Source organism: Dama dama, chromosome 12 (assembly GCF_033118175.1).
Source record: "Dama dama isolate Ldn47 chromosome 12, ASM3311817v1, whole genome shotgun sequence".
NCBI lineage: Eukaryota > Metazoa > Chordata > Mammalia > Artiodactyla > Cervidae > Dama > Dama dama.
Window position 1 is genome coordinate 58,951,390 of NC_083692.1, and position 19,935 is coordinate 58,971,324.

General features: G+C 41.6%; 1 protein-coding gene across 1 annotated transcript in view; it reads left to right on the forward strand.

Moving 5' to 3' along the window:
• Positions 1 to 19,935, forward strand: part of CDKL1 (cyclin dependent kinase like 1) — a 49,422-nt gene that overhangs the window by 24,774 nt on the left and 4,713 nt on the right. Inside the window, exons 3-8 of the mRNA XM_061157402.1 lie at positions 912 to 1,033; positions 12,429 to 12,501; positions 14,905 to 14,995; positions 15,577 to 15,777; positions 16,186 to 16,268; positions 19,153 to 19,209. Coding sequence (XP_061013385.1) covers positions 912 to 1,033; positions 12,429 to 12,501; positions 14,905 to 14,995; positions 15,577 to 15,777; positions 16,186 to 16,268; positions 19,153 to 19,209 — 627 coding nt within the window. The remainder of the gene's footprint in view (positions 1 to 911; positions 1,034 to 12,428; positions 12,502 to 14,904; positions 14,996 to 15,576; positions 15,778 to 16,185; positions 16,269 to 19,152; positions 19,210 to 19,935) is intronic.

A 19,935-nucleotide genomic window follows, 5' to 3' on the forward strand; every position in this document is an offset into this window, starting at 1 on the left:
GACCAAGATTCATTCCTGCCTGTTCTTTCTAGATGCAGCCCTTGAGGCATGTCAGATTGGAGAGTCTTCTGATTTTTTTGTTTTAAAATGTTTCACCAGCCTAGGAAACCTGATTTACTCATTCATTCACAAATAATGATCAGATGCCTATTATGTACAAGGCTCTGTGCTGGGGGTATGACATCATTTTGAGAAAACAAGAGAACACAGACCCTGATGTCTATCATGAATCTTACATTCTGTGTATCTATTATATCTATCGACAACAGAGGACATTAAAAAAATCAGTTGAACAGTTAGTAATTTTGAAGGATTCCAACGGATTCATACTTCAGGGAGCTACAGGGCACATTGAACCAGTCTGGAGAGATCAGGGAGACACCTTTAGGAAAGGACACTTGATTTGAGCCTTAAGGATGAGTTCATGTTAACTAACCACTGTCCCCCTCTTTTTCATTCTCCTTTCCCAACCTTCTCATATCTCTTTGCCTTCACCAGCCACCAGGGTTATGATCATTTTTTACATATGTGTGTGTTCAGTTGCTCTGTCTTGTCCAGCTCTTTGCAACCCCATGAACTATATAACCCACCAGGCTCCACTGTCCGTGGGACTTCCCAGGCAAGAATGCTGGAGTGGGTTGCTGTTTCCTTCTCCAGGGGATCTTCCCGACCCAGGGATCAAACCTGCATCTTCTGCATCTCCTACATTGACAGGTGGATTCTTTACCACTGTGCCACCTGGGAAGCCCAAACAGCTCATCAAGAGAAGTTAAGATTGTACTATCTACAGCCTCCTTCAATCCAAGACAAGAATTTTTCTAAACGACAAACATCTCTCTTCTGTTGGACCAACATTAAAGAAAACTGCCTTTCACAACTCCAGTTTAGCACCTCGCTTTTTGTGTTTTCAGCAACTCAAGCATCCCAACCTTGTCAACCTTATTGAAGTCTTCAGGAGGAAGCGGAGGCTTCACCTGGTGTTTGAGTACTGTGACCACACGGTGCTCCATGAGCTGGACAGACACCAAAGAGGGTGAGTGACCCGTCCTTTATAAACAAAACCCAAAAAAACACACCAGGGTTTGTGAGGGAAGATGAGCTGTGAGCTTTTTTCACAGTGGGCAGGGGACAGCCAGTGTTTGGTCAGCATACTCTGCTGCTGGGGGGTTGCCAGAAATGTTGGGAAAGAGATCATAACTAGTCATTTTCGTGAAGAAAGCAGCAACTACAGTATTACATTGAACTTGATTTCTTTGGTATATTATCTCTGCATAGATGCTGTATCAGTCTCTAGGAAAGAAAAGGAAGGATATCAATTATTCCACGCCAGCCTAGGGAAGCATAAGGACTTGGAGGTTGAAAGGAAGACTTCAAAGACAATGGCTCATAGGAAATTTAAGGCTAAAACAAACATGGTGTTTCTATAAATATTTTTAAAAATTTATTTGTTCTTAATTGGAGGATAATTGCTTGACAACGTTGTGTTGGTTTCTGCCATACATCAGTGTGAATCAACCACAAGTATGTACATAGTGAAGGTCAGGGAAGCCTGGCAAGCTGCAGTCCATCGGGTCGCAGAGTCAGACAGGACTGAGTGACTGAAGACAACAGTCTATGTGTTCTCTCCCTCTTGAGACTCCCTCCCGCTTCCTGCTGCATCCCACACTTCTGGGTTGTCACAGAGAGCCAGGTTGAGCTCCTACGTTAACTAGCTATCTGTTTGACATATGGTGATGTTTATGTCTCAGTGCAACTCTCTTAATTCGTCCCACCCTCACCTTCCCCCACTGTTTCCACAAGTCTGTTCTCTACCTCTGCGTCAAAATGGTACTGATGAATCTATTTTCAGGGCAGCAATGTTTTATCTGAAGCAGTCCGGGTATCCGGTCTGCAGTATTGGTCAGAGTTTTTTTGGTTACAAATGACAAAAACCTAACTGACGCTGGTGTAGGTGAAAAAGGAAGTGGTGGTGGCTGTAATTGGGAAGGTGACTCTGGAGTCTCCGCTGATCTTAGCACGTTTCTAGCTCAGGCAGCAAGCACCTCTGTGTGCAGCAGCAGAAAGGCCTGATGAGCAGACAGAGCCTTTGTTGGAAAAAACAGCACTGTATGGGGGAATCCGTTCCTCTGAAGGTAGCTCCTTGTGAGGGTGAGCAGAATGCAAGCTGGGTTTTGGCTCCCCTCAGCTGGGTGTCTTTAAGGCAGAGCACCTTAGGTGGGGCTTTCTCTTTCCTTTTCTCTCCCCCTCCCTCCCAACTCTTCCTTTCCATATTAGCTTCATTCTGCCTTTCAGGTGAGTCTCCCCTACAGGGTTGATTTTGGAGGTCATATGTGTGCTGTGAGATGGAAGGCATAAGAAGGAAAAGTGTGTAGTGGAAAGCATTGCTGTAGGCTTTTATCAACCTGTGTAGCCATTCTAGAAGAAAGGAAATTCTAGAAGAAAGTAGTGTCTGCACAGAAGGTCCAGTGGAAGACTAATTGGCTCAGCTTCAGTGATGCAGTTATCCCTGGGAGCAATCACTGTGCTGGAGGAAGAAGGTAAAATGATTAGCAGGCCCAGGGAGATAGGATTCAAAGCGGGTCAAAGAATACTTCACAGAGGAGGTGGTCTCTGGCTTGAAAGGTAAGGAGACTCCCGAGAAGTTGAACAGAAAAGGATATCCCATCTTCTCCTTTTGCTGTATTCCTGGAAGCTCAGCTTTGGCTGGGGATAATCTGCAGATTATTTTTTTGGGCTCCAAAATCACTGCAGATGGTGATTGCAGCCATGAAATTAAAAGACGCTTACTCCTTGGAAGGAAAGTTATGACCAACCTAGATAGCATATTAAAAAGCAGAGACATTACTTTGCCAACAAACGTCCGTCTAGTCAAGGCTATGGTTTTTCCAGTGGTCATGTATAGATGTGAGAGTTGGACTGTGAAGAAAGCTGAGCACCAAAAAATTGTTGCTTTTGAACTATGGTGTTGGAGAAGACTCTTGAGAGTCCCTTGAACTGCAAGGAGATCCAACCAGTCCATCCTAAAGGAGATCAGTCCTGGGTGTTCATTGGAAGGACTGATGCTGCAGCTGAAACTCCAATACTTTGACCACCTCATGTGAAGAGTTGACTCATTGGAAAAGACCCTGATGCTGGGAGGGATTGGGGGCAGGAGGAGAAGGGGATGACCGAGGATGAGATAGCTGGATGGCATCACTGACTCGATGGACGTGGGTTTGAGTAAACTCCGGGAGTTGGTGATGGACAGGGAGGCCTGGCGTGCTGCAATTCATGGGGTCGCAAAGAGTCGGACACGACTGAGTGACTGAACTGAACTGAATCTGCAGAGTGCACCAGAGATCAGAGTGATGGAAGGGTGCTGCATCCTGACTCACGTTCACACTCCAGTGGCTGGAGGCTGAGGCTCTTTCAACAAGGCTTTCAAGCCTTGGCCAAGAGCTTGCTCTGCCACGTGCTGGTGGTTATACATGATCTAGCGTGACCTCTGGGCAGATGGGATTAAAGTGGCTCATGATTTGTTAGTGACCATGGCACAGGTGGCTTTTCTTGTTAGTTTACACAGAGAGAGCCAAGAGGACAGACTTCCCGCCTTCAGAAAGTCACTGATACAACAGAGAAATTATGTGTTCAAGGAACAAAACATTTAGTGTGCTGGTATTTGCTCTTTTGACAGCTTGCAAGTGACACTTTGATTAAGCCTACTAGTATAAGTTACTTGTGCCATGGGTAACTAGGGGGTTGTTGAAGGGAATTTGATTAATCATGTTCGACTGAGTCACTTGCCAACTCTGATTAGTGGGAGGTTGAAAACAATTGGGAGTCAGTTATTTTTTTAGCATGTAGTTTAAGCAGAAGAATAAAAAGATAGGACAAGGAGGGATGAGAGTCCTGGAAGCAGATTTTTTTTTCTTTTTAACTCTGCTGGCTAAAATCTCCAATATGTGTTCCAGAAAATGCTTTAATATAGAGGTGTGTTAGAGAAGGGAACATCTGATAGAGACATGTGTGGTTAAGTACAAGCAACTTCATTTCTAAATGACACTGTGCCATGGTTTGTCAAATATAAGACTGTCCTAAGGAACACCAATAAATGAGCAAGTTTGAAGACTAAGATTTATTCTAAATCAGATCGTATCTATTTACTCTGAAGTTTAAGGATTTTTGTTTGTGTGTGTTTTAAAAATAAAAGTAACTTTCCATTATACTGGGTAGGAGTGGCGTCCCTGGTGGCTCAGTCGGTAAAGATTCTGCCTGCAATTTGGGAGACCTGGGTTCAATCCCTGGGTTGGGAAGATCTCCTGGAGAAGGAAACGGCAACCCACTCCAGTATACTTCCCTGGAGAATTCCAAGGACAGAGGAGCCCGGAGGTCTACAGTCCATGGGGTCACAAAGAGTTGGATTCGACTGAGTGACTAACTTTCATACTATTTAGGGAAGTGGCATGTTCCACTTTATATTTTAGAAATTTGTACCTGGGAATATAGTGATCACAGGGCATTCTAGGGGTAAATAGGCAAACCCAGGGAGGACCAAACTGCCAGATTTCTAAAATATAAAGTGGACCATGCCACTCCCCTGCATAAGTAATTTGATAGCTCCTCAAAGCTTACTGGTGTGGTGAAAACCCCTGGCATGCAATACAAGGTCTCACTCTGTAAGTCCATCCCACTTCCCACCAGTTTTCAGTCCCATGAAATTATTTGCATTCTAGGCTTTAGGATACCTGGTTTGCCTTACCTTCTCTATTTTGCCTGGCAAACTTCTGCTTGCCCTTGGATATAGCCCAAATATGACCTCCTAATGATATCCACTTTAGGAGAGGTGAGAGTTCCTTCCTCTGGTATTCATTATATCTTCCAGGATTATTTATATTTGCCCAGTAAACTATAAAATATTCAAGGGCAAGAGTTGTATCTTCCTCACCTGTGTATCCTCAGTAATTTCTAGGTTAACTTTTGGCACTTGGTACATTCCCAGTACTGTTGTGTAGTGATTGAGTCAGCAAATCAATAAATTGATCCTTACAAGATGATTTTAAAGAGTAATCAAAACAATGGTTTTTTTAAATTTAAAAATAATTACTTTGATTACAATTTTCTAAACCTAATACTGTCAAAGGAAATGATTGTCAGAGGGCAATTTGGCAATCAATGGGTCTGCTGCTGATAGGTCTTCCCAGGTAGCTCAGTGGTAAAGAATCCACCTGCCAATGCAGGAGACTTGAGTACAATCCCTGGTCGGGAAGATCCCCTGGAGGAGGGAATGGCAACCGACTCTAGTGTTCCTACCTGGGGAATCCCACGGACAGAGGAGCCTGGTGGGCTACATATAGGCCATGGGTTTGCGAAGAATTGGACTTGACTGAGCAACTGGGCACATATGCTGCTTCTGATAATTTACCCCAGAAAATAAATATATGTGTAAAAAGTTTAGTTATAAAAGTGTCTGTTTTTAAGTATTGTTTCTAATGAAAAAAACTGGAAACAACTGAAATGTTCAGTGATAAAGGATTGGTTAAGTATAGTATGTCTTTATAATGGAATACAGTGGAGCTGCTAAGAAACATGCTTATAAGATAAAACAAACATTTACATATAAAAGTGTTCATGAGTGGTTGCAAGGTAAAAAAAGCTGTGCTATAATAAAAGCATGTTTCCTTTTTATACAATTTATATGTAGGTAGAAAATTTTAAAAAGTAATATGTACATTTTAACAGAGATTATCTGAGTGATGTTTGTATAGATATTTTTCTTTTTTTTTTATTTTCTCCATGTTCCATTTATTACTCTGACAATGTTTTAATTATTAAAAATAATTCTTGCTAAATTATTTTTATCAAGAACTTCAGAACTTCTCTGAAGTTCTCTCAGAACCAAAGAACTTCTCTCTACTGTGAATCTGAAGTGGATACTAATTCATCTTCTTATAACATGTTGGTTACTTTGAACTCATCTGGAAAGCTTTTGGAGAAGATTCACATTCATGCTATACTGAATATAATATATATAATGAATATAACTTCAATGTTATAACTTGCTGTAACAGTCAAGTTTATGCCAGAATATATCCTGTATACATATATAAATATATAAATCTTTATCCATTATTATTCCCTGTGTTGTGTCCATATTGCTTAGATTTGCTCTCAACAAGCATATTTCTTATCTTCCTTAGGGCTTAATATGCTTTTTACTTATTCTGTAAACCATTGGTCTGTCCTCTGTCAGAGTTTTGTAAACAATTGGTTTATGTGTTCTCTCCGCGTTTTTCTGCCCCTGTTTAAGTGCAGCCAGACACAGGACTTCACCCATTTTTTTCCTGTGCAAATTCCATTTCAACCAGATCCTCTTCTGACTCTCTTATAGTTTATTCAAAGACCATCTGGTGAGTAAAGGGCACTACTACAAGTTTTTGGTTTCTGACAATGCAATTCCAGAGCTAACCCTAAAAAATCTCTTTTTTAAAAAAGTGATATATTGTTTGTTGTGAAAATGTTTCAAGCAACACAGAAACATGTAGAAATAATGTTTGAGAAATAGTTTTCTAATTATTTTTTTTGCATTTCTATATAAATACTTAAAGAGATTGTACTCTATATACTATTCTTCATTTTTTAAGTGTATTTGGGAGCTGTCTCCGTATTCTTAGATATCTGCTTTTATATTTTTTAAATGGTATAAAATTCCATTGTGCAGACATACCATGGTTTCTTTATTCAACCCCCTACTGATAAATATTTAGATTGTTTCTAGTTTTTCCCTAGTAATAAGGTTACAGTAAATAATCACTTGCAAAAATATTTCTATAGAATAAATTTAAAAGAACATATTATTTCTATAGGAGCTTGGCCAGCCCTTTCATCCTTGTCTTTGGTGTAGAAATGAACTTTGAATGGATGTTGATGGTTTGACTTTTTATTATGTGGCAAATATTAGAGAACCAGTGGTGGAAAGGACAGTTACTATACTGGGAACCTGGCAACAGATCCATATTCTTTCTTTGTCATCTCTCTTGTCTCTCTTAGTTCTGAAGAAATATTTAAAATGCACTTTGACCTTTTCACTTTCCCACAACAGTTGTTTAGGTTTCTCTCTGTTCATTTCAATTTTGTTATCAGGACATTAGGGTCATAGGTCTTCTTTCCCAAAACTTGGAAGGAGAGGCAGAAGCTTGCTTTCTGGGAGTTATTTTGTGAAACCAACACATAATGCATCAGGGCAGAGATACGCAAATCATCCTTAAAGGTGTAGGATGGATGCTGGGCTGATCACATACGTTTTATCTAAGGACAAAGTGAAAGTGAAGTCGCTCAGTTGTGTCCGACTCTTTGCGACCCCGTGGAGCCACCAGGCTCCTCCGTCCATGAGATTCTCCAGGCAAGAATACTGGAGTGGGTTGCCATTTCCTTCTCCAGGGGATCTTCCCGACCCAGGGATCGAGCCCAGGTCTCTCACATTGCAGGCAGACGCTTTAACCTCTGAGCCTAAGACCCTTCTAATTTGGAGATGGGCACAATTAAACCATCTCAGCCTAAAGGCAATAACCAAACTGTGTACTTTCTTTCATTTCAACTCTTTCCTCACCAAACACCATTCTGATTAGAACTTGAGTGTCTCTATGGAATTGCCTACAAAGAGAACATAAACTGGCACTCAGAATTTGAAGATGGATGAATAAATTTGCTTTACATATCGGGCTAGTAAATTCGTTTAATGTTCACCTGCCCCTCTGTAGTGGATACTGTCTTAGTACACTGAGAAAATTTAGTGTCCATATCTGCAAGCCCGAAGACCGTCATAAAAAGGAGCCAGGCTACTGGCTGCCCTTCCAAACTAAGTGCTACATTCTCCATGTTGCTATGATGAAATGACTGTTTCCCTCCCCAAACCCCAGTTCTGTTCTTCACTTAATATTCTCTCATATGCATTTCTACATATGTTGCAGTATAATTTTTAGACATATTACTAACTGTAAGATGTTACATCTCATATTACCATCTAACCATTCCTCCATTGTTGAATAGAGGCCATTTTCAGTGTTTTGTCTGCTAAATGATTCTGCTATCAAAATCTTCCTACAGATAGATTTTTCTTCTTTCTATTTTTTCTTTAGAAGTTCTCAAAATGATATTATTGGCTTATAGGGTTTGTCAAACTGAACCAGTTCATCTTATCTCCAGTGATGTGTATTTTTGTTCTTATAGTCATACTCCTTTGGTTTCTATTATTATAATATTTGATGAATGATTTCCTTCAAACATATAAGGAAGGAATATTAACAACCCTACACAAATTCTTTCATAAAATATAGAAGGAAGAAACAATTTCCAAATCATATTATGAGGCCACTATAGCCTGATACCAGAACTAGACAAGAACATTTCAAGGAAAGAAAATGACAGATGGATATCCTTCATAAACTAGATGCAAAAATCTCTAGCAAATTAAATCTAGCAATATAATGTCATAAAAAGAGTGATATACTGCTATTGATATATTAATTTTTAGACATTATCTACAGACTATTCTGATAGATAAGGATTTAGTTTTCCTATTCCATTATTTTCTCTGCTTCCCCTTTCTTCTTCCCCCAAATAGTTACATTAAAATTTCATTAATTCAGAATTCACCGTTCCTTTTATTATGCCTATGGAAATATTACTTATAGTTGAGCATTTTATGATACTGGAGTTTCTTTTTATACTTTTTTCTACAAATTAATATTTGCCTTATTTTTGCAATTTGCTTAGTAGTCTTTAACCCTATTGCTAACTTTTCCCACTCTTTTTTATAGTCTCTTAGTATACTTTTCCACAGGATAATCATATCAGGTAATCTGTTCCTTTTCTCCCTCCTGGTAATGTCCTGCCTTTAGATCCCCATTCTCCATCTGTCTGGCTTGTTCTGCAAGCCTGCTGACCAGCTGTCCCCCTGGGACTTCCCTTTGCTGTCATCCTTGGAATCCCCTCTTGGAGTTTCTCTAGGGTTGGATTCACTGCTTCCTGGATGTCTTGTCTTCCTTAGTCTGGCTTTGCTTGCTTATCGTGACCAAGCATCTTTATCTTCAGTTGGTTAAAAATGGTACAGTCAAACAGAAATCTAGAGCACAGACATTTCTAATGACACCCCCTCACTCCTCCTTGGAGCCAAACTCTTGGGAAGCTTTTATGTTCCTGGGGGTGAAACAGAGTCCCCAGTGCAGGCAGGAGGAAAGCCGTGTGGAGGACCCAGGGGTACACTTCTCCTTGCCTTGTTCCCACTAGTGGAAGATGCATTCACTCCACCGTCTGGAGGGAGAGCCTCGGCCGAGCTGGCCCGCAGCCCAGCGGGCTCCAGAGGAACCGGTGTCGCTCTCATCTGCTGTCAACATGTCTCGTCTTGTACTTTTATCTTCCTAAAGATACTGTAAGCTGCCTGAGGGTGAGAGGATGGCTTATATTTCAGTTGATCTTCAGTGTAGTTCTAGTTAGATTTTAGAAGAGAGTGAAAATAGATGAGTGTGTTCTGTCCACCATCTTAACCCAGAAGTCCTTTGAAACACTTTTTTCAGTTGGCTTCAGGGACACCTCCTGAGTGTCATCTTACTTCACTTGAGGACCAACCCCAGTCTTGCTGGGTCCCCCTCCTTTTTCTGATCTCTGCATGTTGAGGGCCTCCGGGCTTGACCTCTTCTTTTTTCCAGATTCACTCATTAAGTGGCTTCATCCAGTCCTAGAGCTCAAATTCCATCACTATGCTTATGCTTCCCAAATTTACATCTCCCTTCTGAATTCAGAACTCCCTTCCCAGAGTCTCCCCGTGTATGGCTAAGAAGCATCTCACCCGACTTCTCTTCCCTCCCTGAAACCAGCTCTTCCCCTAGCGTTCTCCACAGTAAGTGTGTTAGTCACTCAGTCGTGTCTGACTCTTTGCAACCCCATGGACTGTAGCCCGCCAGGCTCCTCGGTCCGTGGGATTTCCCAGGCAAGAATACTGGACTGGGTTGCCCTTCCCTTCTCCAGGAGATCTTCCTGAACCAGGGATTGAACCCTGGTCTGCTGCATTGCAGGCAGATTCTTTATCATCTGAGCTACCAGGGAAGGGCCCCACTATAAACCAGTGACTCAAGCTGACACCTTGGTGTCATTCCTTGATTCCTCTCTGAATCTCATATCCAATCTCTCAGAGAATCCTGAAGACTCTATTTTTAAAATATGGATTTTTTTTCTATAAAAATCTGGCCACTTCTCATCACCTTAACCACTACCTCAGATATTGTCCTATGTCAAGGAGCTTTCTAGAGCACCTGGGTCAGATATCAGCGCCCTTTCCAGGGCAGCACCCTCTGTACATGCATGTGTATCCAACCCCAGTCCAGCAGCACAGAAGAGATTCTATTCTTTCTTTCCACATCTGCCACTCCCTTATCCGACAGTGAGTAACTTGACTCCTATCATCGTCATATAAAAGGGGTCTTAGAGATCAGATAAAACGCACGGAAAAATCAGGAAATGAAGTGAGCAGCTGACCCAAGATGATACAGAGTTTTTACGTTTGAAAATTGTGTAATAAGGTGCTTAGTGTTAGAGGAGCACTAATGACACAGTATTATAATTTACTTTTAAATGCTCTTTTTTGCGTAATTTCTTTTGGGAAATGTTCTTAGAGACTAGATGCCTGGTTCTGAATCACCGTATATGAATACTTTATTACATAATCAAAATATATTCTGGGTTTTTTTTTTTTTTCCTGGACAAAAAATGGAGGCTTGAGGAAAATACATCACCAGAAATGTCCTCTTCTTAGTTGTGTTTTTCTAGGTCTTTCTTTCTAGACAGGTGAGATTTTTCTGGCATCTCTACCTTTGTGTCATTAGAATAAGGAAGAGAAATTGGAGAAAAGCTACTTCAGCCCAGGAATGTCCCAGATCTTCTTCCTGGAAGTGGCCTCTTTGTTTCCTCCACATTGTCCCACTGTTGCAGCGTCCTCTTATCTGCCTGAAAGGATTTCCTGAACATCTGGCCTGTGACAACAGTGGCCTCATACCCCCTCCCAGAGGCTGGAAGTGACTTTTTTGGGTCACCTTGACACGAGTACTCAAGAGTTTCCTCCCTAGTATACATATTAGTTCTGGCTGAGGATCACAACAGCATTGTTTAATGTTTGATTTGTAAAAACAGTAAGTCTAACTGGTAGGCCAGGGTCTCTGAAAAATAAATGTACTCTCTTTGTGGTTCATTTTGCTAAGTCGCTTCAGTCGTGTCGGACTCTTTGTGACCCTGTGGACTGTAGTCTACTGGCTCCTCTATCCATGGAATTCTCCAGGCAGGAATACTGGAGTGGGTTGCCATGCTCTCCTCCAGGGGATCTTCCCCACCCAGGGATTGAACCCATGTCTCTTATGTTTCCTGCATTGGCAGGCGAGTTCTTTACCATTCATTTTACTCATTGACTAATATTTAAAAAAAAATACTCTCAGGGGATTTCCCTAGCAGTCCAGTGGCTAAGACTCCATGCTTCCAGTGCATGGGGTCCAGGTTTGATCCCTAGTCAGGTAAGTAGATCCCACATTCTGCAGCTAAAGATCCTGTATGCTGCAACTAATACCCAGGGCAGCCAATAAAATAAATAAACATTTTTAAGAAGTGCGCTCAAAGGAGGTCCTGTTTCCTGATTTGTGCAAAGGACCTTGTGGGCTACTGGTTGCCCTGGTTATGTAAACCGAGTCAGGGAGGAAGTGCTAGGAACAGTGGAATAAAGTTTAGATGCTGTGATAGAGGACAGGGCAGGAAGATGTAAGCAGGATGAAACAGGCTACCAGAGAGGAGCTGTGTGAGGAAAGAACCATGCTGCCTATTTGGGCAAATGCATGCAGGTCGGCTATTCTGACCTTCTGTTGCATGGTTTGCAATGTAAACTAAACCTCTTCTTTACCTTCAATAAAACCTTCATTACCTTAAAAAACAAGTGCTTCCTCAGGAATCTGAAAAAACCCCAGGCCCACCTGTGGAAGATGAGTTCTACTTCAAGGCCATCGGTTGGGGCAACTTGAAAAAATAGACAGCATCTTTTATGCTTGATATTCACTAACTTGCCATCAACAAAAAGCTCCTTATGGTAGTGGAACTCCAGTTACCAGGCAGGTTCCCAGTCACAGATGTTCGAGGTAGGTGGTCTTCAGTACTTGTTGAAATCCTGCTGGGTCTTCATGGTCCTTTCCTAGAGGCGTAGATGTTATGTTCTTGCACCTTGCCATCCCTGGAATTCAGCAGTGTTCTCATCACAGGTTTTCTACACTCAGGACCCTCTCCCGTGAGTTAGATGACTATATGTGTCACCTTGGATTTTCCACTACTTAAGCATGTCTTGGTTTACTTTCTTCTTTTTGAGCTGAATTCCATTGAAACACTAAAGAATGTGTCTGTGTTGCTTTTTTTTTTTTTTTTAGGGTACCAGAACATCTCGTGAAGAGCATAACTTGGCAGATACTGCAAGCTGTAAATTTTTGCCATAAACACAGTGTAAGTCTCATGATCCCTGTCTAAAAATCAGAAGGCCTCCCTTCACCTGAGGTGGAACCTTTGTACAGAGTTTATATCATACTTTTGTGGATAGGCTTTTCCACCCAAGTCTTTATAAGCCTGTTTCGGGGGTACATAGAAGCTAAAAATGCCAACCTAAGCTATTCCTTCTTGTTCAGGTTTTAAAGATGTATGTTTATGATTTTAAGAAAGTAGTTTTGTTTGTGTTGCTTAGAAACTACCCAGATTTAAGGTAGACTCCTTCTCACTTGGAGTCCATGTTGCTCTGGTACCCTCAAAATACTGTGAAATTGGGGCGGGGAACCCCAGGTGACTCATGCCTCTTGCATGCATTACGTGGAGTCCCAAGTGTGATGCACCCCTGCTCGTGTCTGCATAGGTGAGTTAGGAGTGCCAGAGCTGCAACGAAGCAGCCAGTGGAAACCTTGTGAGCACTCTCAGCCACAGCAGCTGGCAGGAGGTAGACTGCTGCCCAGATGGTGTGACTTCACAGATACTGGATAGCCTGCTGCTCCCTTGGATTCAACACAGCCCACTCCCTCCATGCAGGAAGCCAGACTCCAATATCAGAGCTTCACTTTGGTCCCAAGGGCAGTTCACTGCATTTTGTCATCCTGACAACGGCCAGGGTCAATTTCACTGGTAGGGCTGAAATGCCTTCCTTGAGCTGTTCTAATTTTTTTTTTTGGCCCCGAAGCTGCCTTCCCAGAAGGAAATACAAGAGTAGGCAGCACTTCTCCCAGCTGAGCCTCCACCTTAGCTGAAGGCTACAATCTGTATCCAAATGCGTGCACACCAGAGAGTGTGGATGCCTTATACATACTGCTCTTCACTGCGAGTAAGGGCCAGCAGTTTCCTGATGGCAGGTTTTAGGAGTGGGGTGGGGAATGGGGGGAGCAAGAGAGACGGCAGAAAGGCCCTGGTGGGGAAAAGCAGAGACACTGAGAACAAATATAATGCATACCACAGCTCCCTGGAGAGCCCCTGAAATTGTTTGGCCACATGTGCTTGTGGGGAGGGCTGTAGAAACTTGTAAAGAATTCCCAGAACAGAATAGGAGCACATTCTTGCTTACAAGTACTTCTGACCATCTGTCATCACGATATTCAAGGGTGTACCCATTTATAGTAATATTTGAAGCCAGGGGTAAAAAAGTGGAGATCTCAGGGCCTTTAATTGCTGAGAACCAGATCTGTTGTAACAAAATAATTAAAAAATTGTCTCCCCCCAATTTTTCCAGAATAATAAATACCCATGGGGAAACACTGACACCCGGGTCTCACCCTGAAGATCCTTTGGAGTGAGAACTAGGCCAGGCATGAGAGGAACCTCTGTCCTAGCTCCAAATTTTAGAAAGTCAAGAACACCCCAGGGATTCAGCTCTAAGCCAGAGAGCGTCTCTCGGATTGCAGAAGCCTCCAACATTCTCCTCCGGAGAGGAAAATAGATGGAAGGGAAGGTTATTAGGAACCTGGACAGTATTTTGACCCCACTGTTGTTTTTATGTAATTGCTAATTGGTTGTTTTTTTTTTATTGTTGTTGAAGATTTGTTCCTTACCAAAAAAAGCACTATTTAATAGGAAAATCATGTGAAGGTTCTTAGGCATTCTTCTAACATCACCCTGTTAAACAATGTCAGCTGTGGTCTGGAAACCACAGGTGATTTGTGTCTAAACCCTAGCGGTGGTGTGGGGGCTACATCCGGTGGGGTGGATGGGCAGTAAGGAGGCTGGATGTGTGTGGGATGGAGCTGACATCTAGTGACTCCCCAGAGGGTGTGCGCTGCCTGCGTTTGTTTATCTTGTGGGGACAAATGTCAGAGCTGGAAGGGAGGTCTCTTGGCAAGCTGCTGTTTCCCGCCCATCTCTTCCTCAGCTTATCTCAGCAGGCCCAGGGCTTGTCCTGTTTACCAGGCGGAATGTGTTCTGTTCTCAGTTAAACAACTGGATTATGAATTCTGCTTAGGCACCAACTTGCAGCTCCTACAGCCATGCTGCGGTCCTCACCCAGAGCCTTTTAACATTTTCTCTATCACCTAAAGTAACTAGATTAAATACACCCAGTTAAATTTGAATTTCAGGTGAACAGTCATAAATACTTTAGTATAAATATGTTCCAAACACTACATGGGATGTACTTCTACTAAAAAAATTATTTGTTGTTTATCTGGCTACCCGACTTTCATTTTTCTTTTCACATTTGTTGGTCCTTTAGGGCCCTTCAGGAATCGGGGTTGACTACTGTTTTGTAGTCTGTTATCTAAAAGGTCAGTGAGAGGTCCAAACAGCCTCAGATATTTGCTGGATATTCATGTATTTTATTTAGTCCATATATTAGGGTTGCTCCTGTTTAATCTGCTCGGGTTTGATGTTTGTGACTAGTGCATACACAGGGATGTGAAGCCGGAAAACATTCTCGTCACGAAACAGTCTGTGATTAAGCTTTGTGACTTTGGATTCGCTCGACTTTTGAGTGAGTATCAAAGTGTTCTTTAGTTAAGTGTCAAAGCTAGGAAGATTTTTAATATGATAAAGATCTAAGTGCTATAGGAGGCTAGTTCTTGTATATTTACGGCATAAGCTTGCTATAAATTACAAGTCTACAATTACTGAAGACACACATACAGTGGTTTAAAAATGTATATGCTATATGTAAATGTTATCACAATAAAGGGCTTACTGATATGTATATTACCCTCCTAGTTTCTACCATTTTTTGCTAAAATAGTGCTTTTTAAAACTACTATTTTAGAAGAGTAGTTTTCAATGTTGGCTGTAGATTAGAATCATCTGGGAAGCTATAAACTCTAAAAACCATACTGCTACCCCTCTGGGGATTCTGGTTTAATTGGACTGGTGTGGGGCTCAAACATCAGTAATTTGTAAAAAGTACTATATTCCAGGTGGTTTTCATGTTTAACCAGTATTGTGAAGCACTGATTTAGAAAAACCACAGGTGGGGCATAAGCTTGATTTCTCAGGTCTTCCCCCTTCCCGGTTCTGATTCCCTGCTTGCACTGCGCCCTCTATTTTCCATGTCCCATCACTGGCCAGCTGGACCTAGCGACTACTACACAGACTACGTGGCCACCCGCTGGTACCGCTCCCCAGAGCTGTTGGTGGGGGACACGCAATACGGCCCCCCAGTGGATGTTTGGGCGATTGGCTGTGTCTTTGCTGAGCTGCTGTCAGGGGTTCCTCTGTGGCCAGGAAAATCAGATGTGGATCAGCTCTATCTGATTAGGAAAACCTTGGGTAAGTGCTGGTTTTTGTCCCATCTTTTGGAAACCAGATAGTTTTACCCATGTCAGGGCAGAGCCAAGTTCTTAGTGTCATCCAGTGCCCTTTACGGTCACGAAAGAGGGAAACTCGCAGAGTCTCACTGTAATGGCTCCATGAACGGTGTCCTTTGTAGGTATAGGCCCTGACTGATACAGCACCAATGGAAGGAAGCCATAGAGCAGTGCTTGCTAACTGATCTAATTTTTTTTGAGTGGATGAAAAACACTGTTTTTCTATTTTTTGTTTTTAAAAAATTTTTATTGAAGTATAATTGACTTACAATATTGTGTTAGTTTCAGGAGACTATACCCAGTATTTTGTAATATATATATATATATATAACTGATCTAATTTTACCTTTCTCTTTCTTCTTGTCCAAAGGAGACCTCATTCCTAGGCACCAACACGTATTTAGCACAAATCAGTACTTCAGTGGGGTAAAAATTCCAGACCCTGACGATATGGTGAGTGACCTATTTTGGTAAGAGTTCTGCAGGTCAGAGCTACGTTTACCAGGGTATTTTAGTGGTGATCATTCTCACTCAATGAATATACATGGGGAGTTGCAGTCTAACTAGGTTTTGATAGTTCTGCACTTGCCTGAGCCCCATGGTCCACTTGGCACCAGAAGATCAGTCTAAGAGTGGAAAAGAAAACTGGGGCAAATTCGCTACAAGACCCTGGCCTTCAGTGCTAATTTATAGACAGCTGATAGAGCATAGCCATCATGTTGGACAGGATTGCAGAGCTGCCTGCCCCAAACTCATGTGTCCATCATTTTCAGCAGTTGAAGCTACAAAGCTCAAAGCTGATCAGCTTGTAGATGATGACTCCTCCAGAAAAATCCAGCATGGTCCAAACCTCTATTCTACTGTGCGCTCAGTTCCAGACCATGGGGGAAAATGGTGATGAACTTGCTTGGCCAGTCTCACTCTGATACCTGTTCTTTTGGCTAATGTGGAGAAAACACTTATTTTTCAAAAACTGAAAAAATCTAAAATGTGCATAATCTAAATTTCAAGAATTTAGTCCAGTGAAACTATTAGACAAGAGTATAAAGATACAACAAACATTCTTTAATGGAAACATGACATTCTTTAACAGAAATCATTTCCTTTAGTGTTCCATCAGTAGAGAATTAATTAAATAGGTTATGGTATGTCCTTACAATAGAAATACCACATAGCCAATAAAAATAATTAGATTCATATGTAATCACCTGATAAAAAAGGTCCGTAACATATTACTAAATGAAAAGAAGTTATAAAACTGTATACATAATTTGACATAATTTTAATAAATTTAATAAATGTTTACATGTATAAATATAATATGATAACCTTACGAAAATCAGGCTAGAAAGATTTTTATGTTTGTGAAATAAATGGCTGCAAGGTATAGTATACCAAAATATTAACAGCAAATGTCTCTTTGTGGTGAGACAATTTGTTTCTTTCTTTATGGTTTTTTAAATATTTTCAAGTGTCTTCTAATGAGTCTGTATTATAATCAGAAACATTTCAGAACACAGTTAAGGTCTATGAAGTCCTGAGTTCCTACTGTCTAAGGAAGGTAGTTTCACACTGAAGTGAACCCTCCTCCATTGCTCAGTTTCCGGGTGGAGGCTCCATCTGGTTCCATCAGAGCTGTCTGTCCCTGCAAACTCGGGGCCTGTCCTGCAGTGAAGTCTCCCACCTCCCACTGCCCTGCCGCCCCGCTCCGGCAGCACTGGGAATAGGAAAAGTGGGGCAGCGGGGAGCCTTCAAGGCCACAGAAGCAGGAATGACACCTGACATATGGCAGGCGACCCAGCTGCCCCCTTGTGATCTGGACATTCCCAGTGTCACACTAAATATCCCTTAGCGAACTTCCTGTTCGCTCTTCTACCAGTGAAACCTCAGAAAGAACCCAGGTTTCATCAGTGTAAAAGGCTTCCCATGGTTTCCCAGAGGTTGTCCTGCAGGGGATTTCCTGTTGACAGAAACACAGGAAGACGCAGCGTGGGGGCTGCGCAGGCTGAATATCTGTGCCCGAGTCCCTCTGCCGGTCAGCAGCCCTGCCCGAAGGAGGCCTGCATGCTTCTGGGGCAGGGAAACCGGCTAAGCAGGCAGGATGGATCCCTGCCTATCGCAGCCAACCAGCCCGCCTCGTTCCAGGCGTCCTTGCTGAAACAGCAGACCTCAGTGTCAGCAATGTCAAGGCAGTCTCCAGTGGCACTCAGATTCAACACACAGAAACAGCGAGAGAAATAGTTTAGCTTTGGGAGTGGAGTGGGCTGCTCTCAAAGGCTCATACAGATCTGTTTTAGGATTTTATTTTTCCCTGTTGATCTTAGGCAACTCCACAACTGAGGCTCTTATCTTATCAGTGATGAATAACTGCACACTTGGGAATTGGTTGCTGTTGGCTGGTTCCCTGAACTAAGTAACACTGTGCTCTTAAGCTTGATGGCAGCACCAGGGAACCGCCGTCTTTATACGCACAGTTCATCTCAGTCATTTATTTTACTCAGCCTGGTTAGCTCTTAGTTTCTCAGTTTTCCTCCTTTTTAGCCTCTTTATCAGTGGTATGGGCCTTCCTGGTGGCTCAGACGGTAAAGAATCCGCCTGCAGTGTGGGAGACTTGAACTGGCCTGTCTGCCTGACATACGGCATTCCTTCTATTTTATAGTGTTTCTTATTCCTGATTGTCGCCTGCTTGTGACCAGAGCAAAATAGCCTTAAATGGCCAAAGGGAGATTGATGGATATCTGCTCAGGAGACTCTTTAAACAGTAGGATAATCAGGGGGACAGCAGGCTCCTGTGGGAGGAGAGAACAGTGTTTATTCCAGAAAACCAAGAACATCTGTTCACCTGGGTAGGGGGAAAAAAAAATCTTTGTTACATAGTTCCCTTTAGGTAAATGTCAATAAATGCCATAATTAGGACCCCTTTCTAGAAATGACAAACGTTATTCTGAGACAAGGCAAGTTATATAAATTGGAGAAGAAAACAGGGAAATAACAATTGCTTGACGAGTGTTTTGTTTTTTTTCATTAGTATTCCCTCACCGTTTACTACCTGAATCTGTTCTTTAGGAAGTAAAGGGGGTAAATGGTTAGGAAGAAATTTTGGAAAAGCAGTTTGGAGGATGGGGGAGAGTATAAGCTTATAAAACATTTTGGAAGTGGGGAAAGAAGGAACTTATGAAACAGACATAGGTGGGAGGTGGGGTGGGCAGAGGGTGGAGGAAGCAAAGAAGGTTCCAGGAAGATGTTTCTCACACTCAAAAATTCAATCTGAAGTAACTTTATATTTGAATATATGCTGTAAATAAAATCCCTGTTTTCTTTCTTTCTTTTTCAACAGGAACCGCTTGAATTAAAATTTCCAAACATCTCTTATCCTGCCCTGGGCCTCTTAAAGGTAAAACCATGGCTTCCAACAGACCTGGGAATACAGGACAACTGTATCATTGGGGAATCTGAATGATTTATGTCAATCCATGGATTGAAAAGTGTTCCTTTTAGAATTCTTCTCACTTGAAAAGTATATGTACTTTTCATTTTTAAAATGAGTCACATAACAGTGAAAACATCTGTAAGTATTTTTCACTTTAAGTAACCCTAATATTGTACTTGAAATGTAAATTTACACAAAATAGAAATTTAAGAGGAGGAATGTTTGTTTTACAAAAAGGATCCTTTTCTTAAAAAAAAAACAAACAAACAACAAACAACTGCTTAGCCATAGGATTCTTTTAAATAACCAACTGTCTAATATATTGAAAGTAGGTTTCAACTTTAAAATTTGATTTCCATACACATTTTCAAAAGTATATAGTCCTTGTGTAAAATAAGGTACCAATTAAAATATTTGCAAGTTAAGGTCAATGTCCCACCCACTACAAAAAGTATTTAAAACATTTACTGATGCATTTATAATTTTAGAAATGAGACAGTTCCTTGAGGTATGTAATTGTGAGATTTAATCTATCCAAGTATGAGCCCGCTAGCCTATTTACTGGCATAGGAAATAGTTAAGAATGATGTAACGTAAAGAGAGGTATGTCTCTTCTTCCTTACACACATGTAATACATAGGCTATTTCTGGAAGAATATACAAAACATGATTGATTTTAGATGACAGAAT